The sequence below is a fragment of the Somniosus microcephalus genome, chromosome 13 (genome assembly GCF_052327205.1).
Source record: "Somniosus microcephalus isolate GS21.2 chromosome 13, FLI_Smic_1.0, whole genome shotgun sequence".
Lineage (NCBI taxonomy): Eukaryota > Metazoa > Chordata > Chondrichthyes > Squaliformes > Somniosidae > Somniosus > Somniosus microcephalus.
In genome coordinates, this window is record NC_140999.1 from 173,058,622 (window position 1) to 173,086,227 (window position 27,606).

At 43.9% G+C, this 27,606-nt stretch overlaps 1 protein-coding gene across 3 annotated transcripts in view; it reads left to right on the plus strand.

The window, feature by feature from the left end:
- LOC147108778 (proto-oncogene tyrosine-protein kinase Src-like) overlaps positions 1–27,606 on the plus strand; it is a 215,279-nt gene that overhangs the window by 114,823 nt on the left and 72,850 nt on the right. For 2 of the 3 annotated variants that reach the window (XM_086005605.1, XM_086005606.1), the window contains exons 2-3: positions 3,485–3,754; positions 22,831–22,930. In XM_086005605.1, the coding sequence (XP_085861731.1) occupies positions 3,493–3,754; positions 22,831–22,930 (362 nt within the window). In that variant the 5' untranslated portion in view covers positions 3,485–3,492. Of the gene's footprint in view, positions 1–3,484; positions 3,755–22,830; positions 22,931–26,291; positions 26,307–27,606 lie in introns of all 3 variants that reach the window. The other variant, XM_086005604.1, reaches the window with a different exon arrangement.

The following is a 27,606-nucleotide window of genomic DNA, read 5'->3' on the forward strand; positions in this document are numbered from 1 at the left end:
GCCAATGTCCCAGGAGGCGGGTATCCAACCTGTGCTGGGAGCCGCCTCCCCGAGGCGCGAAGGGGATTAGTGCCAATTAACTGCCTGTTAACAGGTAGTTAACAGGCAGTTTTTTGCCTAATCCCTATTTTTAGCCCTGAAGTGTGGGCTTCCCGATGGCTCCGAACCACGCCAAGTTAGCGAGGCGGACCGTCGGTCTGAAGGGGTTGGAGGGGTCGAGATGTCCGTTGTGCAGGTGAGTGATGGGTGCATGTGTGCAGAGGTAAGTGTGTGAGGTAAGTGTAAAGTGTTTTAATAAGTTTTACTTACCTTTACTTTCTCCTGCAGGCTTCCTTTCTTCAGTTCTCGGGAGTCCCTCAGTTCACTGGCACAGAAAGCAGAATGGCTGCTGAACTGTCAAAAGCTGCAGCATTCTGCTTTCTGGTCTGGAGAGATCTCTAACTGAGTCTGAGTAGAAGGACACAAGTTAGAAGACAGATTGTCAGTGTTTGACAGCTTCACAGAGCTGTCAAATGCTGATTTTTCATCTGTCAAAAGCTCTTGACAGATGAAATGTCAATCACTGACGTCACCAGTAACCAGGTGTCCCTTAATTGGCCTGCTGAGCCCGCTGGGTGAGCTTAACAAGGTCAATCAAGGGAAAACAGTGTGGGTTGGTCACAAGTCGATGGAGGTGGGACTACAACCCAAAAAGTGGGAGTCCCGCCTCCATCACGTCCCCATTGACAAAATTCAGCCTTATGTATTTTTCAGGTTTTATTTATAGTCAGAAAATTAGGGGGAAACCTTGGGATTGGGGAGGGAAATTGGACCCTCAAAAGCACTTGCATTTATAGAGCATTTTGTTTTAAATGTTATTGGGATGTGCGAAAGCATCTCAGTAACCAGTGAGCCAAGAAAACAAGCAAGGGATTTTTGAAAAACCTTTAAGATATACGCTACTGAGGGCAAGAACATAAGGTTTTCATAAGGTCACTAATCTATTTCTGCATGATGTCAAGCACTGTGAAATCTGTCTGCACACTTCAGTTGTTTAAGTGAAACACAATTTTTCCATATTAAACATTTTTTATCTCTTTTTTTTCTCATCCCCTCTGGAACTTGTATAACATAATTTATTATGTTCAAAATAATTCAAAAGGAATGAAAAAGAAATTTTCAGATAACCGCAGGCTATGGAAGGGAAAACAAGCACCATTTAATAGAATTTTAGATAGTGACCAAATGGGCAGCAGTTTTTTTTATTTTCTTTTTATTATTCACATCCAGTGCACTAATTATTAATGGTAAAGGGCCACATACAGGATAAACCAAGAAGAGAGTGACCATTAAGTTAAAGGACTCCCTCCACAAAAGAGAAAATATCTAACAGTGCTTTATCTCATTGCTGATCAGAAGCAATCTTATTGATGGAGCCCCACCTTGCTGCTACAGCTTAACTCTAAACTCACCAGTTCTGACGAAAGGTCATCGACCTGAAACGTTAACCCTGTTTCTCTCTTCACAGATGCTGCCTGGCCTGCTGAGTATCTCCAGCATTTTATGTTTTTATTTCACCTCAGTTCTCCTTTGAAAGACTGGGAGGGAGGGGGGTGGGGATTTTGCCAGCCCTGGGGAGGTGGGTATGGAGGTGGGACTGCCAGGAAAATGGAAGAAACTGGGAGTGGGTACCGAACCCACTCCCAACCCACCTCCGTCCCATCTTCCCGGGAGGCGGGTCCCCAGCTCGCGCAGGGACCCGTCTCCTCGAGGCAGGAAGGGGATTAGAGCCAATTAACTGCCTGTTAACAGGCAGTTAAGAGGATTATCCCCATTTTACCCACATAAGTGCGGGCTTCCCAACGGCTGCGAACCTCGCCAGGGTCAGCGAAGCGAGCAGTGGGTCTGCGGGGATGAGAGGGGTCGAAAAGTCCACTGTGGAGGTGAGTGATGGGTGCAAGTGTGGAGAGGTAAGTATGAGAGGTGAGTGAAAAGTGTTAGAAAAAGTTTACTTACCTTTGCTTCTTCCTGCAGGCTTCAACCCTTGGGGATCCGGAAGTGCCTCATCTCAACGGCAGAGATGACCGATGGCTGCTGCATTCTCCGATGCAACAGCTATCTGATTTCTGCTAAAGAAAGAGGTTTGGTGAGTCTTCAGTACAAGGACTTGCCAAAGAACAGAGATTGTCAGTGTTTCACAGCTTCTCAAAGCTGTCTTAATGCTGGCTTTCATCTGTCAAAAATTTTTGACAGATGAAACGTCATACGCTGACGTCCTCTGTCACCGGCTTTCCCTTAATTGGCCTGCTAAGCCCGCAGGACGGGCTTAACAAGGTCAATCAAGGGAAAATAGCGTGGGTTGGCCAGACGTCATTGGGGGCGGGACTGAAACTCGACAACCAGCAGTCCCACCCTCAACGCGTCCCCATTAATAAAATCCAGCCTTAAGGCAGTGAAAATGGAGTCCCAGAATGCACGAGCGACACATTTGTGACATCATCACGTGTACGTCACGCAATGTCCATGATGGCACCACAAACAATGCATCTTGGGACTGGAGTTTCAGTGCGACAGCCAGGGAGAATGTCAGCTTTTTGAATTGAGAGATCGGGAGAAAATAATTTACTATCCGGGGGAAAAAAATCTGAACTTATGATGGAAGTCAGTAAAAATCAAGTTTATTGATCGCTAGCGGAGATGCATGAGCAAGACCATTGGTTTACGGTGACTGAATAAGTCAATTTTTAACGCAGTTGGGGATTTTTATTGGTATTTTATAGCTTGTAGTCCTCAATTCTCAACGTTTTACATTTGGGTACATTGGTCGTTGGTGACTGACTAAATTAAATTCCATTATTTTATTACATGCGATTCTGGGAATTGTACTGGTGTGTCAGAGATTGCATTCCTCAATTCCAACTGTTTGTTCATAAAACTGCAGGTTAGTGGTCTTGTGTATGATGAGTGATGTGTATGACGAGTGATGTATATGAAGAGCGATATGATGTAGTAGTATTCAGGCTGAAAAGTATAAATTTCATCTTATCAGGACCCAGGGATTTATCCTTCAAAGGTAGGTTGTTGACTTAGCATTGTATTAAAACCTACCTCTTTGACCAAGCTTTTGGTCATCTGTCCTTATGTGGCTCGGTGTCAAATTATGTTTGATAACCCTCCTGTGAAGTGCCTATGGATGTTTTACTACGTAAAAGGTGCTACCTAAGTGCAAGTTGTTGTTGTTGTTGTTGTACCTCCTTAAAGAATTGTTGAGTCACTCCATTTCCTGAAACAGCCTGTCTACTATTTCATCATTTTGTTGACGTCTGGTCTGTTGTCTGCTGCTGCAGAAACGTTTACAATGTTTCTTCTATTATAATATTCTTCTTCTTTTAATAAAAGTGAAGATTAAAACCAGAGCTTGTCCATATGATCAGGGAGATTACCTGTGAAATATTGCTTTTCAAAACTGTTCTGGCCGTTCGTAATTTTAATCTTTTTTTTGTAGGTTTAACAATGGGGAGTAGTAAGAGCAAGCTAAAAGACCCTTCTCAGAAGCCAAAGGCTGGAGACAACAGCATTTCATCCAGCACACAGAATCTACGCTATGGACTTGATCCAACGCATGAATCCCAGACAACTCCCGCGAAAGCTTCAGGTCTGGATAAGAACAGCTCCACTGTTGCACCATTTGGAGGAACCACAGAATTAACACTATTCGGAGGAGTTATTTCGTCAAATGTATCTTCACCATCGCAACGAACAGGCCAGATGGCAGGTTAGTATGGGACTTGGAGCTGTGGAGTGATCGTGGGAGAAGGAGAGCGCGAACTTTTGATTGGTTAAGTACAGGAAACTCTTTTTTATCCGGCACCAACTAGATCGGCGTGGTGCCGGTTTATCAAAAAGTCCGGATTACAGAGAGGTATAGTTAAAAGGTACGAGAGCTCTGTAAACAGCAACAAATCCAGGCTTCCCTGTTGCTTAGCAACAGGTGCAGGAACCCGGCCACAAGATCCAAGCGTCCCTGTTGCTTAGCAACAGGTGCAGGAACCCAGCCACAGATCAGCCACTATTTTGAAGTAAAACTTACCTGAACCTACTCCTGAAGTTTGCCGGTTAACAGAGATTTCCGGTTATTTAGGTGCCGGTAAATCGAGAGTTTCCTGTAATCATAAATTGATTTGAAAACATCACCACGAATACTAATTTATAAAAATTGGGGAGCTTCCCTAATGACAATGCTAACCTAAGTAACTATGATCCAGTACATAATTTTGGCTCATTGTAGGAAGGATATATTGGCCTTGGAAGGGGTGCAGCGCAGATTCACCAGAGTGATACTGGGGCTAAAAGGGTTAAATTATGAGGACAGGTTACATAGACTAGGCTTGTATTCCCTTGAAGATAGAAGATTAAGGGGTACTGTAATTGTGGTTTTAAGATGATTCGATATGGTAGATAGAGAGAAACTATTTCTTCTGGCGGGGGTGTCTAGAACAAGGTGGGAAATAATCTGAAAATTAGAGCTAGGCCATTCAGGGGCGATGTCAGAAAGCACTGCTTCACACAAAGGGTAGTGGAAATCTGGAACTCTCCACCGAAAAGCTGTTGAGGCTGGGGGTCAATTGAAAATGTCAAAACTGAGATTGATAGATTTTTGTTAGGCAAGGGTAAGGGTATTAAGGGCTAAGGAACGAAGGTAGGTAGATGAAGTTAAGATACAGATCAGCCATGATCTAATTGAATGGTGGAACAGGCTCGAGGAGGCCAAATAGCCTACTCCTGTTCCTAGGACTTGCTGCCCTTCTGATGGAGCATTAAACTTGGGGCCCATCTTCCTGTTCTGGTGGTGCACGTGGATGTTCATAATCCTGTAGCACTATTGGAAGAAGAGCAAGGAGCTCCCCCACTGTTCTGGCCAACATTTCTTCCTCAGCCAGCACTAGAAGCCAAAACCAGATTAATTTAGCATTTATTTCATTGCTGTTTGTGCGATCATGCTTCGTGCAAAATGGTTGCAGCGTTTACCCACTTAACAACAGTAAGTGCACAATGTAATTAGTTCTATGTGAATAACTTAGGGATGTTTGGGAGATGTGATGAGGCATTATATAAGTGTAAGTTTGTTCTTTTGGAACGAATTGAGTCACAAGCCACAGAGTCCCAAATTTTATTTCTGCTCTGCACTGAGGTAGCTGATTTCAGCTGAACTGGCAGTGATGGTGCTGCAATTAGCTTCAATCCTCTTGGACTTGGGAGGGGAAAATTAGTCAGGTTTGGCCATGCGCCTGTTCATGTGTGATCCTAGACAGTGGATGTCGGCAGCATTTTGAAACATGGAACATCAGAGCTGAGCCCAATCCTGTCAGCATTCAATGAACACTTTTCCAGTAACAGGCACTGGAGAGCAATCAGGAGCTGGAACCCCTGGCGTTCTCCTTCCCTTGTGCAGGGCTGCTGAATCTTCTGAAGCTACAACTTTTGAAAACAAATGAATTACAGGAAACGTTTTTTTATCCGGCACCGACAGGACCGACGTGGTGTCGGTTCATCAAAAATTCCAGATAACCGAAAGCTATAGTAAAAGATACAGAGCTGAGAGCTCCGTATAAAGCAACAAACCCTGTTGCTTAGCAACAGGTTCAGAACAATGGCCACAAGTTCCAAGCGTCTCTGTAGCTTAGCAACAGCTGCAGCCACACCCTTGCACAGCAACAGATCGAGGAAGGCAAGTAATAAAACTTACCTGAACCTACTCCTGAATTTTGCCGGTCAACCAAGATTTCCGGTTATTTAGGTGCCGGTAAATCGAAAGTTTCCTGTACCTAGTAATCAGCAGGTAAAATGAAGTTACTGCAGGTCTTCCAAATGAAGAAGAGTACCTGTGGGTGTAGGCTTTTGGAGAAAGAAATGGCTGATATAAGAATGATTTTAACAAGAGCTTACAGATTTTGAAGTTTACATGCACTAGCCTATAATGTTCTTGCTGTCACAGTGGCGACATTGCTACAGGTTGGCATAGAATGAGAAGTGGCTATGGAGCATGCCTCTGTGCTAAAAAGCAGTGGTGTCTTGTTTCATCAAATGTTGCCTCATCACATCTCTGAGAAATATCTCAAAGCGCTTCAGATACAATGGTCCGTATTTTCCGATCCCTACGGGTGTGTACGAGCTGTGTACACACCCATAGGGGCCTCACAAGTGCCAGTTTCAGGCATGCAAAGCGCATACGCTGAAAAACAGCACTTCCGATCTGTCAAGAATCCTCTTGACAGGTTGGACGCCTGCCCTGGAGAAGGGCCTCTTGGGGGGGGGAGAGTTCCGCTTTCTGCACAACCTCCGCCCGCTGAAAACCCTTAGAAATCTTATGCCTGGTAAAAGCAGGTGTAAGGCCTGCTTTTACCAACAAAAGAGTTTTAAAAAGTAAAAAAAATATCTTTTTTTCATTTATAATTTAAAAATACTTTTAAAAAAAGGTAAGTTTATTTTTAGCCCCATAAAGAACTTTAATTATTTTTTTCAAAAAATTAAATTTTTGTTTAAAATATTTAACTTAATGTAATTTTAACTAATTTTAAATACGTGACGTTTAAAAAAAAATTATTTAATGTTTTAGTGTGTTTTTTGAGTGATCTCCATTCATACTTTGACAGGTCTAAGCTGAGAGACCTGTCAAAGCTGTGAAGGGGGATTCCCTTCTTCGATTGGTTCCCCATGCCCACGTGATCCCAGGGACGCTTGCGAACTGCCTGCGCCTCTGGGATACCTGGGCCTCTGCACGCGCGCACCAGGAAGTGTCCGGACCTCCGGAGCCCTCAGGTAAGGGTGTAGATTTTTTTCCAGATTGGAGGCATCCGCACGCAGGAAGCCTCCGATCGGAAAATCTGGGCCAATTATTTTTTTTTTGCCTCTCCCAGGAGATTACATGGACGTGGGTGGAGGCAGAGAGGAGGAAGTGTTTAGTCAGGATTCTCTGGCCATCATGGTGTGGGACAGGCTTGATGGACCAGCTGGTCTTTTCCTACCCAGCCATCAATGTAGTATGTTTGTATATCATAGAATCATAGAATGCTTACAGCACGGAAGAAGGCCATTTGGCCCATCGAGCCCATGCCGACTCTCAGCGAGTCCCACTCCCCTGCCTTTTCCCCGCAGCCCTGCAATTGTTTTTGCTTCAGATACTTATCCAACTCCCTTTTGAAAGATAAAATTGAGTCTACCTCTACCACCCTGTCAGGCAATGCATTCCAGATCTTAACCACTCGCTGTGTAAAAACGTTTTTTCTTACGTTGCCTTTAATTACTCTGAAATCCAATGATTGTTTTGTAGGCAAATGCAGCAGCCATTTTGCACACAGGAAGATCCTATGAACCGCAGTGACATTAATGATGATGCAAAGCTAGGTGGGGCAGTAAGCTGTGAGGAAAACACAAAGGGCTGGATTTTCATTGAGGAGGCGGGTAGGAGGCAGGACTACAACTTTTGGGGTTGTAGTCCCGCCTCAATCGAGTTGTACCCAACCCATGCGATTTTGACTTGATTGACCTTGTTGAGCCCGCCCAGCGGGCTCAGCAGGCCAATTAAGGGCCACCCAGCAACAGGTGACGTCACAGATTGATATTTCATCTGTCAAGACCTTTTGACAGATGAAATATCAACGTTTCACAGCTGTTTGAAGCTGTCAAACACGAACAATCTGTATTCTAAGTAAATTCCTTCCTCTCCGGATGATTTAGAGATCTCTCCGGAACAGAAAGCTGAATGCTGCAATTTTTGACAGATCACGGCCATTCTGCTTTCTGTGCCGGTGAGATGAGGGACTCCCGAGACCTGAAGGAAGGAAGGCTGTAAAGGTAAGTAAAACTTCTTTAAACACACCAAACACACTTACCTCTGCACTCATGCACCCATCACTCACCTGTACACCGGACATCTCGACCCCTCCAAGCCCTTCAGCCCGAATGCCCGTCTCGCTAACTTGGCGTGGTTTGGAGCCGTCAGGAATCCCACATTTCAAGAATGAAAATAGAGATTAGGCTAAAAACTGCCTGTTAACAGGCAGTTAATTGGCACTAATCCCCTTCCTGCCTCAGGGAGGCGGGTCCCAGCGTGGGTTGGGTACCCGCCTCCTTTGAAACTGGCATGGAGGCGGGTTGGGGGCAGGATGGGTTCGTGCCCCCCCGATTTCTAGATTTTAACCCCCACATGCCTCAAATCCCGCCTCCACAGCCCAATGAAAATCCTGCCCCAAGAGTCTGCAAAGGGATATAGATAGACTGAGTGAGTGGGCAGTAAGGTAGCAGATGGAATATAATGTAGGGAAATGTGAGGTTACTCACTTTTTGGTAGGAAGAATAGAAAAACAGAACATTTTTTAAATGGTGAGAAACTGTCAAGTATTAGTGTTCAGAGAGATTTGGGTGTCCTCGTGCAAGAAACACAGAAAGCTAGCAATAAGGAAGGCAAATGGCATGTAGGCCTTTATTGCAAGGGGGTTGGAGTATAAGAGTAAGGAAGTCTTGCTACAACTGTACAGGGCCTTGGTGAGACCACACCTGGAGTATTATGCACAGTTTTGGTCTCCTTATCTAAGGAAGGATATACTTGCCTTGGAGGCGGTGCAACGAAGGTTCACTGGATTGATTCCTGGGATGAGAGGGCTGTCCTATGAGGAGAGATTGTGTAGAATGGGCCTAGACTCTCTGGAGTTTAGAAGAATGAGAGGTGATCTCATTGAAACACAGAAGATTCTGAAGGGGATTGACAGGGTAGATGCTGAGAGGTTGTTTCCCCTGGCTGGTGTGTCTAGAGCTAGGGGGCATAGTCTCAGGATAAGGGGTAGGCCATTTAAGACTGAGATGAGGAATTTCTTCACTCAGAGGGTAGTGAATCTTTGGAATTCTCTGCCCCAGAGGGTTGTGAATGCTGAGTCGTTGAGCATATTCAAGGCTGAAATAGATAGATTTTTGGACTCTAGGGGAATCAAGGTATATGGAGATCAGGCAGGAAAGTGGAGTTGAGGTCGATGATCAGCCATGATCTTATTGAATGGCGGAGCAGGCTCGAGGGGCCGTATGGCCTACTCCTGCTCTTATTTCTTATGTTTTTATGTTCTTATATGTTCTAATGAACAGTTCATCTCTTTTTCACTGTTCTTGGTTGAGAAAGGAATATTGACCAGACACTGGGGGAACATTGTTTTTTTCAGTAGTGCCATGGAACTTTTAACATCTACACAAACCCCTGAAAACGATTAGCATCTAAGGTTGCCAACTCTGGCTTGACATATTCCTGGAGATTTGATCATGTGACATTTGATCACATGGCATTCGATCACGTCACATGATCAAATGCCATGTGATTAAGCATCACGGACAATGTCACATTTACCCACTGTTTGCAGATGTCGTTGCATTTACCTTAGTTGAGTGTTTCAATATCACAAAGCCACAAACAAAATATTTGACTCTTTGTTTTATAGCGAGATGAATAACATAATTTATAAATCAAAGAACAAAAAGAATAGAAAGATTTAAGGATAAGTAATGGTTAAATAAAAACTACTGCTGTGTTGTTCCTACAGTATCGACCGCAATGAGAAACATCAAGTAAATACCGATTCAACAAAAACATCATCATCGATATAAGTAACTTCTAGCTAAAGTTTTTGTACAATTTTAGGACTTTTTACAATACACAGCAAGTTACAAAAATAATAAATAAAACCAAAATCAAACCTAATTCAATTCCCTGACTCCCACACCCCACCACTGGAGCCCAGCTTCAGGAGGGCCATGTCTCTTCAGGTGAGGCTCAGTCCTCAGGGTAAAGCATCAAAGCTGCCTGGCTCCCGGAACAAAATACATTATACAACAGCTCACATCACAGACCGACATGAACTCTCCCTCCCTCCAGTTTGTGTTTCTCTCTTCCTCCAATTTGTGTTGAACTCTCTATCTCCCTCCCCAGTTTGTGTTTTTCTCTCTCTCGCTCCCTTGTTTCCCGGGATACTGCGCATGCGTGAACTGCGCAAACAAGAACCGTTTCTCTCTTGTTGCCAGCAGCAACGCTCGGGAGACCAATCGCCCATTCCGGTAGACTCTCGCTAAAAGCGGGAGAGTTGGGAACCCTTTTAGTATCCCATCCGAAGGACAGCACCTGTGACAGTGCAAGACTCCATCAGTACTGGACTGGAGTCTCAGCCTGCTTTTACTAATACTTTTTAATGCAGCAAAATATTTGGACTGAAAACAGGAAGAAGCTCTAAACTACTTCAAGAATGAAAACAAGAGAAAGGAACACTTTGTCTGTGTAGGGCTCTTGCGGATCGTGATCAGAAATAGGGATCCTGCTGGGTGGTAATTTTCTTCTCGTACAGAGGCCACTTGTAGAACTTGCACTGTCACATGAGCTGAGATTAGCTGAATCGACACAGGCCAGAGATTGAACCTGGGTCATTCCTGGCCTGTTTTCTTTTGAAGTAAGTCAGACAGTGCCAGAAATATTTTACAATAGGTGATACATTTACCCACTGAGCTATACATAGAATTTTACAGCACAATAGGGGTCCATTCTGCCCATTGCACCCATACCAGATCTCAAAAAGCTGACACAATGCTCCCACTCCCCTGCCTTTTCCCTTTTAAGTTTTTCTATTTAAAATATTTATCCCATTCCCTTTCTAAAAAGTGTCATTAAGGTAGGAAATTCCATGTCTGAACAATCATCAGCATAAAAAGAAATTCTCCTAAAGTCTTCTGCTTTTCTTTCGTTTGTGATGAACTAATGCCCTCTAGTTACTGACTCACCAAAACTGCAAATCATTTTTCACTATTTACCTCATCAAAACCCTTTATAGTTTGGAACTTTGGAGGAACTTCTGTCATCGATTATCCAAGATACATTCTCACCCTTCCAGGTTCATTTTGGTCCTTGTCATCCTCAGTGTGTGTCTCTCTTTCTCATAAAATAATTGTTACTTATCATTCCGTTTCTTGAACTAGCCATTGTATAAATTAATGTTACTGACCGTATCAGACATGTGAAACTCAGTACAAGTCAGTCGGTTGTGTATGCTGTGTGATAACTGATCTCTGTGTGTTAGCAATTGTGATCCATTTAGTTTGCCCTGTGGTATCAAGTGAATTCGAAATGCACACAATGAAGCCTGGCTGAATAGACACTGCAGCTTATCTTTATTTGGATGAACCACAATGGGAAATAATGGGCAACAGAAAATGAAAAGTAATTTCCCTCTGTTCCACTTATTTTCTAATTCGTCCTGTACAAATGAAGATCTGTCGTAGAGCCCTGTGCCCATCAAATTGATTTTGTACTTCAAGAGATACTCGTCTGTCTGATCGATGACACAAATGTACAAGGATCAATATACAGTGCGCATAATCTCCTTCACTGGCAGCCTTACTTAATATCTTGAAGGAAAGTGTTTGTTGTCTAGTGTGTAGTTTTGGTTTGATTTTTAGAAATTATTCACCATAAAATATTATATGCAGGGATTTGGTGGTACAGTTTATTGTAGCACACTGTTCTTTCACCTCTAAGATCTAATTAGATGAAAATCTTCCCTCATCTGTTGGCTGTTAGGCTCCTTCATTTAAGTTTCTAGTAGGCAAGGCTTACAGGAGAAAAATTGTCCTAATGTTGTACCAGTCAGCTTGGCTCAGTTGGTAGCACTCTCACCCCAGAGTCAGAAGGTTCAAGCCCCACTGTGGACTTGAGCACATCAGCTTCACTTCAGTGCAGCTCTGTGGGAATGCTGCAATGTCAGAGATGCTGTCTTTTGGATGAGACATTATACTGAGGTCCTGTCTGTCTGCTGAAGTGAACGTAAAGGACCTCATGGCACTGTTTGAAGAATAGCAGTTCTCCCAACGTCCTGGCCAACATCCCTTTCTCCACACCAACAAAATCAGATTATCTGGTCATTCATTCACTTGCTGTTTATGGGACCTTCCTGTTTGCAAATTGGCTGCCACATTTGGCTACATAACAAGAGACTGCGCTGCAAAAATAATCTGTTGGTTGTAAAATCCTTTGGAAGATCCTGAAGACATAATCAGATGCTATTATAAATGCAAGTCTTTTCCTTTTTATTTGCCACTAAATTGATGATCTGTTTTAGAAAGGATGGTCAGTACAGAATATTGAAGTGCTCCACTGGTGTAGTGGAGGCTTTGCGTTTTGAGTTGGGATTGAAGCATGTTGTTGAGACAGAACCCAGGAAGCATTACACTACATTTAACTCATCACATCTCTGACCAGGAACTGCTTGATGCCACTGTTTGCAATCAAAATATGCTCTAATTCCTGGTGTTCACATCACTCACATAAAAGCACAAATCTTCACATAGAAAGAAATGCACACACAAATTGGCTTCTGGTGATTTAAGCAAACGAATGTTAATCTTTTCTCAACCTTTCTTTTTTTGGTGAGGTACGCATTGTTTCTGTGTGTATCATCCTCATAGCCCGTGTGGAAATACCAATGGTAATAACTGTTGAGCAACTTGACCTGATTCTTGCAATGCTGTGCGCATAAATAAATTGCAGAGTGCAGTTTTAAAATGAATAATGTTGACGGCATGGAGGCTATCGAGCCAATCTTTGGTGGAGGGGAATGAACATTCAGGTGCTGAGGGTTTGATGCAGTGAGAATTAATTTTCAGCTGCTGAGCATGTCATTGAGTTAGTAGCTCATCAGCAAATCGGACAAGTAGCTTCCATATTGATTTGGCTTTCTCCTCTGGCTCTGCTGCAGTGTGCTGTGTCTGTGTGATTCAGCGTCAGGCTCAGACGTCTAGAACAAATTGTTTTTGTTGGGGATTTTGTTTTAGGTTTTTTTTCCAATTTTAAAATTCAAGCACAAATGTGTCATCACAGCTTGGACCCAAAAATGAGGTCCCTACGTCTGCTGCTTAAATGTCACTAGAGTAGTACGGGGTATTAGCACAGTGGTTATGTTACTGGACTAGTAATCCAGCAGGCGTGGACTAATGATCCAAGAGACGTGAGTTCAAATCCCACCATGGCAGCTGGGGAATTTAAATTCAAATAATTAAATTGATCTGGAATTAAATAGCTAGTATTAGTAACTGCTGGATTATTGTTTTTAAAAAAAAAAAACCCATCTGGTTCACTAACACCCTTTATGGGAAGGAAATCTGCCCTCCTTACCCGGTTTGGCCTACTTGTGACTCTTAACTGTCCTCTGAAATGGCCCAGCCACTTAGTTGTACTTTTTCGAGGGCAATTAGGGATGGGCAATAAATGCTGGCCTTGCCATTGAATGAATTAAAAAAGAAGATACTTGGGGATTGGAAGTAATTTTGAGGGCAGTAACAACAGGGAAACAAGCGGCCTCCGTCCTAAAGGGGCAATTTTCCAAACGTGCCCTCTTGGTGCCGAGCATCACCCAGTAGGAATAGATATCGGGAATTCAGGTATTGTGCCTCCATCTCCCCGCCCTTTACACGCACAACTTTCCAGCCCCAGACTGAAAATCACGGTTGGAGGGTGCGGGGGCATATACCTGAATTCCAGAAATACATACCTGCTGGGCAAAGCATTTCACACTATAGTATCTTCAAATAGTCCCAGAGCATTCTGATGCCAATGCTTTCCCACCTTCCTTAAAGTATTAAACACATGATTTCAACAACGGGCAGGCGATCCGCTTCGCCAGAATGGTGGCCAAGCTCCACGTTTCTCTGAGTTTTCATGCTTTTGGTTACCTGTCCTAATATCTCCTTATGTGGCTCAGCGTCAAATTTTATTTGATAACACTCCCGTGAAGCACCTTAGGTCGTTTTACTACATTAAAGGCGCTATATAAATGCAAGTTATTGTTATTGAAGGAATTCCCAGTGCTATTTCAGAATCTTGTCCATTAAAGATCATAAATTTCTATTTTCCTAACCAAGCTGTTGATTGCCCACACTCTTTGTCAGCACCATGTTCAGTGATCTGTTGTAAAGTAAAATCACTGTAGAAAGATATGCTGTACAGAAGATGTCTTTTTCACATTCCGTCCCCAAACGATTAACCTTCCATAATGCACACCAATCACTAGATAATGAAAAGGCAGAAATATGATGGGCCTGTAATGTTGTTGTCCTTTAATTGCAATAAGTTTATGTGTCCTCTGCCATTTTGCACTGGGGCCCAAACTGATGAAAATGCCTTGCCATCTGCCCATCTGGGCAAACTGTTAATTGGTTGGATTGTTCCTGATCTTTGTCCAGGTGAGCACATCGGCAATGCTTTGGAGTTGTTAAATATTCCTCCTGCTGTCTGTAACTGGGGACATGCAATTTACGGGGAGGGACTCCAGCCATATCTATTTATGGCAACTCAGTAAAGTTTTTTAAAAAGTTTGCTATCTGGACCAGATGTTCGTTCCTGCTCTTCAGTAATAGGCTGACCTCCAGAAGCATAAAATGGGTGCAGCAGATGGGGCTGTAACAGTTTTCTGCTGGTTGTAAAGCTACGCCACCTGAAGATTCATAATTCCAACTTTAATTGCTTAAGGATACAACTACTGTGCATTTTAGCCAAATGATTTGGCAGTTCTGTCACATTTGAGTTCTCACCAAGAAACTAAATGTGTGGTAACAAGTAGTAATTCTGTCATTGCGCATTAATTGTACATTAACTTCTGCCCATTCTCCTACACTTGCTCCTGAGAGTAAATATTTCTCTTGCACAGACCCATTGCTTATAGGTTTTGCTTGATAACTGCTTTTTAAGCAGCAATCAAAGTGAGAAACATGCAAATTTACTTAGTGTTTACTTCATTTGCCCATGTTTGCCATTTAAAAGTGGTGTTAAAGCAACACTGGATGCAATCTGCATGGATCCAGTGGCAAGCAGAGAGGTGGCATAGTGGTTAGCACTGTTGCCTCACAGCGCCAGGGACCCGGGTTCGAATCCGGCCTCGGGTGACTGTCTGTGTGGAGTTTGCACATTCTCCCCGTGTTTGCGTGGGTTTTCTCCGGGTGCTCCGGTTTCCTCCCACAGTCCAAAGATGTGCGGGTTAGGTTGATTGGCTATGATAAATTGACCCTTAGTGTTAGGGGGATTAAATACGTGGGGTTACTGGGATATGTAGGGGTTATGGGGATCGGGTGGGAGGGTACTGAATTTGGATGATCAGCCATGATTGCATTGAATGGTGGAGAAGGGCCGAATGGCCTACTCCTGCTCCTATCTTTTATGTTTCTATGCGATATTGCCAAAAGGAATATTTTGGAAGACTCCACAGCAAGGATATCACATATGAGTTTCCTACATTACAACAGTGACTACACTTCAAAAGCGCTTTGGAACATCCTGAGGTCGTGAAAGGCGCTATAGAAATGCAAGTTCTTTTTCTTTATGATAGATAGTTGATGGAGAAGGAGCAGCAAAAACAGCAGGAGCTGACAGCCTGGGTGGTCCAAGGTCACAGGAGAGGGACTTGCCTAATGGGGCAGCATAAGTACCATGGACATGCCACTTACTGGACAGCCATGTATAGAAAGACTTTGTGATCTCAGACCTGTGTAAGATACAATCTAGGAACCAAACCTGCAGCCATGGAGCGACGTGTGGATGGCACTCTTGGTAAAAGTGACCAACACACTCAATGTCTATGCCATGGGATGCTTCCAGACACCAAGAGGAAACATCAGTATCCAGTTAACCATTTCATCACTGAGATAATGTCGACATACGTCAAGTTAACAGTGGCATGTGTGCAGCACTACTTGTGCACCTGCAGATAGCGCTCTCCCTATTATCAGGGCCACTGGAAAAAAAGATGGTGGCAAAAATTGCAGGGATTTTTCCTCAATTCTTGTGGAGAAATTGCCAGTTATTGTGAATTTCTATTCATACTCTTCTCTTGCTCAATCTGATTGGTTACATTTCTTTTCCTTTGGCTTCCAGGTTATGTGGAATTCTCTTCACCTATTGCCCATTCAGTTTATACTGGCAGTCCTCTCCCCCCGCCACCCAGTTCATACTGGCACTCTTCTCCGCCTCCGTCCCTTTCACCCTTCCCAGTTCATGGAGGCAGTGTACCTGAAATTCACTGCTCAGCACGGCTCCTAACTCTTCCCTGAAGATATTGGTGCTCTGGGGAATGGAATACTGCTGCACACTGTGAGTGGGAATTGCTCGTCTCACAAGATGGAAGATAGAGTGCAAGCTGGTTTCTGGGAGATACGGGTTCCCACTCCCAACATAGTGGATAGCATCTCTGTGGAACCCCAGCTCCTACAAGAAAGAACGTTACACTTGTGCACATTTGTGAAGCAGAAATATAATACAAAAGACCTCCGTGTCAGCTCAGTGGGCAGCGCTCTTGTCTTTGAGTCAGAAGGTTGTGGGTTCAAGTCCCACTCCAGAGACTTGAGCATAAAAAGCTAGGCTGACACTCCAGTGCAGTGCTGAGGGAGTACTGCACTGTTGGAGGTGCCATCGTTCGGATGAGACATTAAACCGAGGCCCCGTCTGCTCTCTCGGGCGGATGTAAAAGATCCCATGGCACTATTTCGAAGAGGAGCAGGGGAGTTATCCCCGGTGTCCTGGCCAATATTTACCCCTCAATCAACATAACAAAAACAGATTGTCTCGTCGTTTTCACATTGCTGTTTGTGGGAGCTTCCCTACAATACAGGTAGACTATCCTTTATCCGAAAACCTCGGGACCAGCCGTGTTTCGGTTTTCGGAAAATTTCGGATTTCGGAAGGTATTTTATAAGACTGGGAAATTTGTCGGGGGTGGGTCAGCGGGGGTCGGCGGGGGGGTCGGCGGTGGGGGTCGGCGGGGGTCGGCGGGAGTCGGGGTCGGCGGGGGGGTCTGCGGGGGGGTCGGCGGGGGGGCCGGCGGGAGTCGGGGTCGGCGGGGGTCCGCGGGGGGGTCGGCGGGAGTCGGGGTCGGCGGGGGGTCGGGGGGGGGTCCGCGGGGGGTCATCGGCGGGGGTCGGGGTCGTGCGCACGATTTAGGCTGACCCTCTGCTCAGCGTAAGTCGTGCGCCACTCTGGTCATGTCGTGCACACGACTTACGCTGAACGAAAAAACCTTTGGTTTTTAGAGGGTTTCGGTTTTCGGAAGTTCGGATAAAAGGTAGTCTACCTGTACAACAGTGACTACATTTCAAAAAGTACATCCTTGGCCGTAAAGCGCCTTGCGATGCTCTGAGGTCATGGAAGGAGCTATATAAATGCAAGTGTTTCCTTTTGTTTGACTCTCTCTCTAAAACAATGGGCTGGATATTCTGATGCCTACAGGTGCACTATATGCACCTCGGGAGCCCTCAGGTAAGTGGGTAGATTTTTTCCAGATCGGAGGCCTCCGAACGTGGGAAGCCTCTGATCGGAGAATACGGCCCATTGTATTCAATGCCTGGACCACTCTGATAATGCCTTGCAGTATGAGCTGGAGCAAGTTGACAGAATAATTGTGGTATGCTACACAATATTGTCATTGAAAGAGGCATACGCATTCCTGTTGAAGAAAAATTACAACAAGGCAGATCCCTGGAAGATGATGAAAGGAAACATAGAGTCATAGAGTTATACAGCACAGAAAGAGGCCCTTCGGCCCATCGTGTCTGTGCCGGCCATCAAGCCCTGTCTATTCTAATCCCATTTTCCAGCCTTGTATGCTATGGTGTTTCAAGTACTCATCTAAATGCTTCTTGAATGTTGTGAGGGTTCCTGTCTCTACCACCCTTTCAGGCAGTGAGTTCCAGATTCCAACCACCCTCTGGGTGAAAAAGTTTTTCCTCAAATCCCCTCTGAACCTCATGCCCCTTATCTTGAAACTATGCCCCCTGGTTATTGACCCCTCTACTAAGGGGAAAAGTTCCTTTCTATCTACCCTATCTATGCCCCTCATAATTTTGTACACCTCAATCAGGTCCCCCTTCTGCCTTCTCTGCTCTAAGGAAAACAACCCCAGTCTGTCCAGTCTCTCTTCATAGCTGAAGCGCTCCAGCCCAGGTAACATCCTGGTGAATCTCCTCTGCACCCTCTCCAATGCAATCACATCCTTCCTATAGTGTGGCGATCAGAACTGCACACAGTATTCCAGCTGTGGCCTAACTAGCATTTTGTACAGCTCCATCATAACCTCCCTGCTCTTGCCTTCATTAGCCGAGGCATAGAACATAAGTATCCCATATGCCAGTGCCAAAGCAAGTTTGTTTTTCCATTGAGGTTCTTTCTGCAAACAGGACAGAAAGCAAAGCTTTGTATGTATATTTAACTAAAATTGCCCATCATTGTTTTGGCACAAGAGTGTGCTCCCCTCCCCTATTGTTGTGTGCAACATGCCCAGAATTTGCTGGGAAAATAACAGCATGTTTAATAGGTACGTCGTTATTAGTGTGTAAATAACCCAGCCATTTGTGGTGAGGAAGAGATATGGCATGAGTTGCAAATCACCACAAATCGCTGGATGATTTGCTGTTTGCCTCGCAAAAACAGGAGCTCGCTGTCAACCACTAGTGAGTTTCAAGATTTTGCTGCATTTGGGCGATAAATACAAATTAAACTCGTTGCAGAAAGTTAGGGCTGGTACTTAACAGCATAAGGATCCTTTTAATTACGAGATTTCTGTTTCTGCAATCCCACTCAACGGGCTAGATTTTCATGGAGCCGTCAGGCGGGGTTTCAGGCATGTGGGGGGGGGGAAATCCCGAATTTGGGGGTCCCGACACCATCCCGCCCAAAACCCCGCCCCACATAAGTTTCAGGGGCGGCGGGTACCCACCCCGCACTGGGACCCGCCGAAACCAGGCGGGAAGGGATTAGTGCCAATTAACTGCCTGTTAACAGATAGTTAACAGGCAGTTTTTAGCCTAATCCCTATTTTGAGGGGTGTCGTGTGGGTTTCCCGACGGCTCCAAACCACGCCAGGTTAGAGCAGGCGGGCCATCGGGTTGAAGGAGTTGGAGGGGTCGCAATGTCAGTGTTAAGGTGAGTGATGGGTGCATGAGTGTAAAGGTAAGTGTGTTTGGTGTGTCTAAAGTGTGTAAAGAACTTTTACTTACCTGTACTTACCTTAACAGCCTTTCTTCCTGTAGCTGTCGGGAGCCCATCACTCAGCCGGAACTGAAAGCTGAACGGCTGCGATCTGTCAAAAGTGACAGCCTTCAGCTTTGAGTGCCGGTGAGAGTTCTAACTGAGTCTGTGCAGAATGACTCATGTCAGAACTCAGACTGTCAGTGTTTCACAGCTTCAAACAGCTGTAAAACACTTGACAGATGAAATTGCAGTCTGTGACGTCACCTGTTGCCAGGTGGCCCTTAATTGGCCTGCTGAGCCTGCTGGGCGGGCTCAACAAGGTCAATCAAGGGAAAATCGCGCGGATTGGCCGGACGTCGAAGTAGGCGGGTCAAAAACCCAAAAGGGGAAGTCCCGCCTTATCCCCGACAGGTTCGGGAAAATCTAGCCCAGAAAGGGAACAGTTGAAACTGAGGAGTCTCACTCCTGCAAGTAGTTAATTGTTTTTGGATGTTTTTATAATGTAAAATTTTCAATTAAAAAAAATCCTACTTTTCCTTTCTGTCTCTTTTAATCCAATCTTTCTTTCCCTCTCTCTTTATTTTTCTTTCTGTGCCTAATTTGACTCTAATTTACCCTATTTTCTTCTCCTCTGTTTCTCTGTCCTTAAAACTCATTGATTACAAAGATAGGCTGTTGGTCCCGTCGTTCACCAGGGTCCCAGTTGACTCACACTTCCAGCAGAGCTGAAAGGTGATGCCTCTACAAGGAATCGCAGCGCACGCGAATGTTATGGCCTTGTGACATTGCTCCATGATGCCATTACCGGAATTGTGCTGCCACCATCAATCAGTGCATTTACCGGCCCCTGGAAGACCAATGACAGTCGGGAAGGCCTCAGTTAAAATAAACATGGATCTTCTAGACTGCAACAAAAAAAACCATCGCATTTAGCTATCAGTTGACGCTGCTGTGTGAGACCCGCATGTTGGCAACTGGTGGTACAACAGGTTAAAAGCAGCTATAATCTCCACATTGCTGTGCAAGAAATTCACCTGTTCATTTTTTGCTGTTGTACTTGACGATCTGCTGACGGAATTACATTTTCAGAAATTGCCTGTTTCAGAGCTGTGCCTGCCTGTGATGCTGTTGGCGTGTTGTTAGTTAAGGGAGGAAAAACTGGCATCTCTGTTATCTCTGAAGCGTACAGATAGTTGCCAAGAAACTGAGGGTGATTTTTTTTTTGCCTTGAGAAGTGTTGGCGGAAACCCAATGCAAAGGTTTCCGTTGGAGAGCAAAAAGATTATTGTCATCTTCCAGTGCAATTTGGCAGCATTAATATTTCAAAGGACGGAGGACACATGGAAGCCAAGCACTTGCACTGCTCCAGTGACTGCATTTCATTCATCAATAAAAACAATGGACATTGGACGCTGAGAATCCTACCTTTTGAAAGTAGAATTGAAATACCAAACGGAAGAACAAAACCCTCTGGCCTGATGAGGGTCTTCTTTTTTTAGTTTAAGGGGAGCTTTTCCTTTCCTCCCTCATCCCCACACAAACCAACAGATGGTCTTGTGTTATTGTGGCCAGCATCTTCTCCACAGTAAATGTCATCACCGCAGGTGTGAAAGGAAATGCTCCATTTGCCCCAGTGCTTGGACTGCAAATTAATTAGCGTTGCTGCCAACAGCGTTTTCTGGACAATGCAAGCAAGAAAATGGTGCCTGCGATCTGTGTCTGTGATCTATATAGAAGGCAGATAGTGGCTTTTAATACCTTTTTAGAACTAAAATTCTTCACCCCCCACCCCCCCCCCCGCCCAGTTTCTGAAACTTAAAAAGCACTGAAGCTGTGCAAAATCTAGCTGTGTGACCCTTGTGTGTGTATAAGAAGTTCTAAATTACGATGAAACCCTTTCCTGTGTAGTGTCCTGTAATGTGCTGCATTGTGCATCATTACTGCACATTAACACATTTTATTGTGGGTGTTGTGCCAAGTGAAATTGGAACTGTGATGATCCATTTTTCTGCAATAGTTCTTAAATTGTTCCGCATTTTATGCTGCTTGCTTTTTTAAATAAGAAAATGCAGTTTTTCAATTTGCTAGCAACTCCTTTTATTTCACCGTTCTGTTTTCCCTTATAAGGCTGTATTTTGTCTGTGTGCTTTTCTATGTCTCAAATGAATATTTTTTTTGTGGGGGAAGGGATCACAATCTAGTTTTATGATGCTCTCATCACATGGGCTGTTTCTTCTTGATGAACCATGTCAAGGCACTAGCCTAGAAATTGGATCTTGCTGTGCCCTTTGAAGTCCAAGCACTGGGGCAAATGCGTAAAATGGACGACTAAGGATTCAATATGGCGGCGCGCGCTCTTTGCGCCCAAAGTGTGCCACCCACCATATTGGTTAGGGCTCCCCTGTGCATGCCTGAAACTGGCGTTTGGCCCATTGCATTTGTAAATTCAAGCCCCTTTGCCAAATTGGACTGGGAAAAATCATAGCATATGCTGTGCTTACTGCGGTCAGTTCCTTCAGGCATTCAGCAACCAAACCAGTGGCCCTTAAAGGGACCGCCGGAGATTGCAACCTGAAAAGTAAGTTAAAAGTTTTTTACTTGCCTTGTTGTGGAGCCAGGAGGAGCAGGAGTGCTCCTGCTTGGCTTCACAGTAAAACCGCAGGTTACTGCTCGTCACCCCCACTGCACCATTACTTTCCCCAACCCTCGGACTCTCCAGAGGCACTTGGTCCGAGTCTGAGCTGGCTGATCTTGCTGTCCGCTTGCAATATATGAGCTGCCTTTGAGGCCCCGAATGGCTCCCGCAGCACACCGGTACTATCCTGGTGTCAGCAGTGGCTCAGTTGGTAGCACTCTCGCCTTCTGAGTCAGAAGGTTGTGGGTTCAAGTCCCACCCTAGAGACTTGAGCACAAAATCTAGGTTGACTCCAGTGCAGTGCTGAGGAAGTGCGGTGCTGTCTTTCAGATGAGACGTTAAACCGAGGCCCCGTCTGTCCTCAAGTGGATCTGAAAGTTCCTGTGGCACTTTTCGAAGAAGAGCAGGGAAGTTCTGGCCAATATTTATCCCTCAACCAACATCAATAAAACAGATTAACTGATCGTTATCACATTGCTGTTTGTGGGAGCTTGCGGCGCACAAATTGGCTGCTACATTTCCTACATTACAACAATGGCTACACTTCAAAAGCACTTAATTGGCTGTAAAACATTTTTACATGTCCTGATGTCATGAAAGATGCTGTATAAATACAAATCTTTCTTCCTTAATGAGTCTGGCAGCCCAATTTGCCATGATCTCTCTGCTGACCTCATTAGGCACATGCCACGTGCGCTGCACCGTGATCGCGCCCCTCCCCCCACCTTCAGGTACGGTAATATTTCTAGGCCACAGAGCCTGTATTCCTTCCATGACTACAACCTGCTCTTCTGCATCATTGCCAAAAACATGGTCATGTTTTCTGTATCATTATTTTTCATTTGCAAGCCAGGCAATTTTGGTGATAAATACCCTTTGATACATCCAGCAGTACTAAGGTAATAAAGTAGGTGATGAAACATGGTAGCTCACGAGGGATCATAAAGCTGTCTGATCCACAAACGCTTCTGCTTCCTGCTATATGATCGTTTGTGGCAATATGAACCTATATTACCTGAGCTCCAAGGAGCAGATGGTGACTCAAAATGGGAAGCTTGAAGAAAACAATGTGAAAGTAAACTGATTCATTTTTCTCAAAAACCTGAAGTAAATAACATTGACTGTCATTAAAGCTTTCAGCAAAGGCACTGATTTAATTGGATCCTTCTACCTTTCTTTCCAGGTGGAGTAACCACATTTGTGGCACTGTATGATTACGAGTCCAGGACAGCAAGTGACCTTTCCTTTAAGAAAGGGGAGCGACTGCAGATTGTTAACAACACGTAAGCATGAAATGAACTTACCTCACTGGCCTTTGTTGTGGCTGTAGTATTGGCTGAACAGCAATAGATAGTTTCATTCCAGTTATATTTTTTCCCCCTCCCACACGATCATTTTAATCTTTATTGTCTGAAGAGATTCAGCTAACTTGGCTGGTGTTGGTTTGAATCTTCCAGACCAGCCCAGCTCTATTAGATTAATATAACTATTTAGGGTTGAGTTTCGAACTGAATATTCAGTAGTCTGAAGGTAGGCAATTTGCAAAAATCTAAATTTTGTCCCAGTTCAGGTGGTTTAGATTTGACGATTCTGTCACTTTAAGAAAAGGCGCGGTGGGGCTGTTTATCTAATTCTGCCCGGTTTTTGGATACCTGACGAGTAGCCTGTCAAATATTTAGTATTCACCCTCGTATTCGCAAACATCAGATATTGCCAAAAGCAGATTAAATTGTTGGACAAGTTAAAGATCCTTGAAAGCTATTTTGGCATGTAAACCATTGAGGAACTCTGTGTCCCTGGCATTCCTTTCACTTGCCATCTAGGGAGTCTCTCCCACTGACTGCTAACCTTGCAATTACTGTATCACTTTTGACATAATCAAAATTTTAGTGTCTGAATTAATCTGAATGTTCATCCCTAATTATTTTTTTTTTATCCCTCTGTGCCTTTCCCAATCGTTTTCACCTAAACATTCAGTCTATTACTGTTCAATTTACTGTTGACCATTTGGGAAATCCATTTAAGTGTTTGACTTACAATGACAGGGTCAAATTATAACCAGTTTTCTAACATTCTTGAATGGTTTTGTTAAAGAAGCATTCTTTATGTTTTTATATTTTATTTTCAAGCCATATCAGCTAAAATTACAACTGAGCAGATTGCTTAATAAAAATTATACATGTATAGCACCTTATCATATCCCTGAAAAACATCTCAAAGAACTAAGTACTTCTGAAATACAGTCTCTGTAGGCGAATATTTCTGCCAATTTGCCCACAGCAGGATCCCAAACAGCAGTTAGCTGAGTCACCAATTAATCTGCTTTGGTGGTGGTGGCTAGGTGATGAACTCCTTTCTTTTTTGAATAGTGCCTTTGATTTTTAACCTCCACCTGAACAGGCAGACGTGGCCTCTAATGATCACACCTCTTACAGTGCAGTGCTTCCTCAATACTGCACTGAAATGTCAGTTTAAGATTATGTGCTCGAGCCCTTGGAATGGGGCTTGAACCCACAAACCTCTAGACTCTAGAGTTGAGAGTGCTACCAGCTGAGCCAAGGTGACGTTGAAATAACAGTAGGAGCTTTGAGTCTACTAAAAGACCTGCGATGGGTCCCTGCCTGGCTTGTTTGGTAGGGTCACCACCAGAAGGGAGAGAAGCCAGTCTGGGAAAGGATCTTACCCTGCCTCATTCAATGAGTTAACCAAGGAGAAACAGTGTTCTGTTACTTAGTGTGATTTTGCCTACAGCTGCCCGTCTTAGTAACTGTGAAGTATGTAGGTGAGCAGGTAAGCAGGGTAGAGTAGGCATATTTTCCTTTTGTTCCAAGCACATCCTCACAAGTTATACATCTTCAGTACGCAACAGGATGTGTGTGCGCCACCTACTTCTGGGCATCTGCTCATGCCAATGGGAGGTGCTTACTGATGACTCAGTTTGATTTTCCACTCTCTCTCTTAGGAGAGGCTCATGGCCTCTACTGAACCCCTCCATCTAGAAATGCAGTTGCCAATAGGAGCTCAGTCAAATGGAGGGATCAGCCCTATGGCCATTCATCCAGTCTGTGCTTTCAAAGATATTTTTTCAGGTTTACCATTCAGTATAGTATGTAATACAGTTTAGAAGGTACATTTTAATGGAAAACATCTGACTGTGTAGGAAGATAAAATTAATTCAGTAATTAACTGTGAGACCCATTTTATGTAGCAATTAGTATGACTTGACTGTCAGTGCAAAGACTGTTGGTGAGAGCAGTTTTGCATATTGTGCCTGAATTTCAGTATATGTTCAGTCCATAATCCTCCCCCTTCCCAGTGTAAATCACTTTCACTCAGTTATTGGATAGGGGAAGGAAACATGATTGAACTCACAGTTCTATAATCTTCATATTTTACATCCTCAAATCAAATCAAATCAAATCAACTTTTATTGTCATTGTTAGTGCACAAGTGCAGTACAACGAAATGTAGGCTTGCGGCTCCTGAGAGTGTACATTTAGATTAAGACATTTAAACATTCAACATACATTTGGCTTGTAATACATTAACATAAACATAACCATAATAAAGTGCATTGGCAGATGTGCAGGCTTTAGAGTTTATTTGTGGAGTTCAGTAGGATGACAGCCCTGGGAAAGAAGCTGTTCCTAAATCTGGTCGTACGGGTGCGAATGCATCTGTAGCGTCTCCCAGATGGCAGGAGGGCGAACAGACTGTGGCTGGATTCTTCAAATAGTTCAGTACAAATTCAACTGGAATGTGGTGAATTTAACTTTTTATGTTATTTTACATTATAGCTTTAATCTCCCTTTGCAATTAGGCTTTCTGGAAAGAGTTTACCAGAGTAAAAAATAAATATATATATCACTACTATTAACTTTTTTTTTAAGTCTTTTTCTAAAATAGAAATGTATGGTGGTGTTCTAATTGCCTCTCTTCAGATTTTATCAGAGGTCTCTGAAAGAGTCATGAAAAGAGATACTGCCCCTTTAAGGAAAGCTTAAAGGAATGTTCATGAATGCCACCAGCTGCTGCATGACTGGCTGAAATTCTATAAAAATAAGAATTCTGTATCGCCCCCAACAGGCCCCTCCCCTCCCTCCCGTTCTTATGGCAGAGGACTGATTGGCTCCTGACAAACTCTTGTACTTGCAGAAGAAAATGACATTTTAGATTTTTTTGAAAGTAAAGTTCCTTGGAGATAATTTTGACTTTGGGTGATGGTGTAAAACAAGCGCTATGGGTTCAGCCGCCTGCTATACGCCTCTCCCAATTGAAGCCAATGGAAATGAAAGTCGGCAGAGATATATAACGGGAGACTGAATCGATATTGCCCGTTTCACACTATCACCCGGAGCCAAAATTACCCCCTTGTGTTGATATTTTCCAAGCAGTGTGACACCAAATTCTGATGAGAGAAGGCTGTAACTATCTGCTGTTAATGGCTGTCTTTAGTGAATGGTAAATCCACTATCTAAATCTGAATTGTTGGGAAAAGAAGCACACTTGAACAATAAGGTTCGTGGGTTGCTTTAATGAATGATAAATTGTAACTACCGCTTATATTTAAAAACATGACCTGTATTACATGGGTATAGTCTAATCCCCTTTTCTTTTTCCACATGCAACATTGATTAAATTTAGGAGATTGGATGGCAGGTCTGTATTGTCTCTATTTATCCTTTTTTTGTGATTGTCAATGGAATTTCTAATTATATACGGTAGAGCAGTGGTTTTCAAATTTTACTGTATGGCGGGGCCTTCTGCAAATATTGCCACACTCCCTGGGACCCCCTCTTCTGACATGCAACAGACAGTGGGCAAAACTTTTCAACTTTGACGTTGGGGGCGGGGTGGGGGCAGGTAATGGATCACTGGCTCGTTATACCCCCTGCCCGATTGAAGCGGGTATAACGGGCAGCCGATTAGCTACCGCTCGTTATACACCCCGGCAAAGTTGACGGTTTCAGCTGTCTAAAGGGAAAAGGTGCCATCGTTACAGTCCAGCAACAGAAGCAACTGTTCTAGTAACTCGACAAGTACAGCAAACTGATAACGGGCAGAAATCTGCTGACTCTGCAGACACCTATGCAGCCCCTAGGGTCCAGGGACCTCAGTTTGAAAACCTATGCTGTAGAACTAATAGATTTTGCAGTTGAACTCATAGGTTCTGGAAGCATACACTTATTGCTGGGTGTTCTGTGAGGGCTGCTGTCATTTATAAGCAAAGCAAGCTTCCTGGGCAAAAAGAAAGGTTGACAATTTTGTGCAGAGCGTATTGGACAGTTTGAATTATAGCATTTAAATATCATTAATTAGGTATGGAAACAAATGTAGACTCTCAAAAATGTCTTTTTAAAAAAAAATATGTTGTGCAAAAATGCATTGTGCCTCCAAATTCTCCAAACCTCTCCACACCTGATGCCATTAAGTCAGGTCACAGATGATTGATTTTGAGCTGGCTGTTGGTAAAATTTTCCGATGCGCATGATGTCAGTGCAGTCGGGTCCCAGTCAGCCTGTGGCTGTGATTTACAATTGCTGCAGAGCAGTAAGCCTGTTGTCTGGTTTCACTTTGATCAGATGGACTGGAAACTTTTCTGCGCTCACAACATGTGGCTGCATGCCTGAAATAGTTGAGATTCACGTTCTGGGTATAGGAGATGATCCTGAAGAATGTGTTGAAAATTCACAAATGCTTTCACGTTTTCTTACAAATGGCGGCGGAAGGTCTTTTGACTCTTTCCATGAGAACATTCTGATAAACTTTTTTTGCCTTAGAAAGAAGCACAGGTCTGACGTTTCTTCTTCGCACCTCACCAGCCTAGTTTCTTCAAGGAAAAAAACCTGCAGGCATTTAAAAAAGGGATTATTATTTATTGATCGACACTTTTGAGGGCTAAAGGGATGGACATCCTTTTTTATAATGATTCAGGTTGGGAGGCCCTTAAATTCATGGG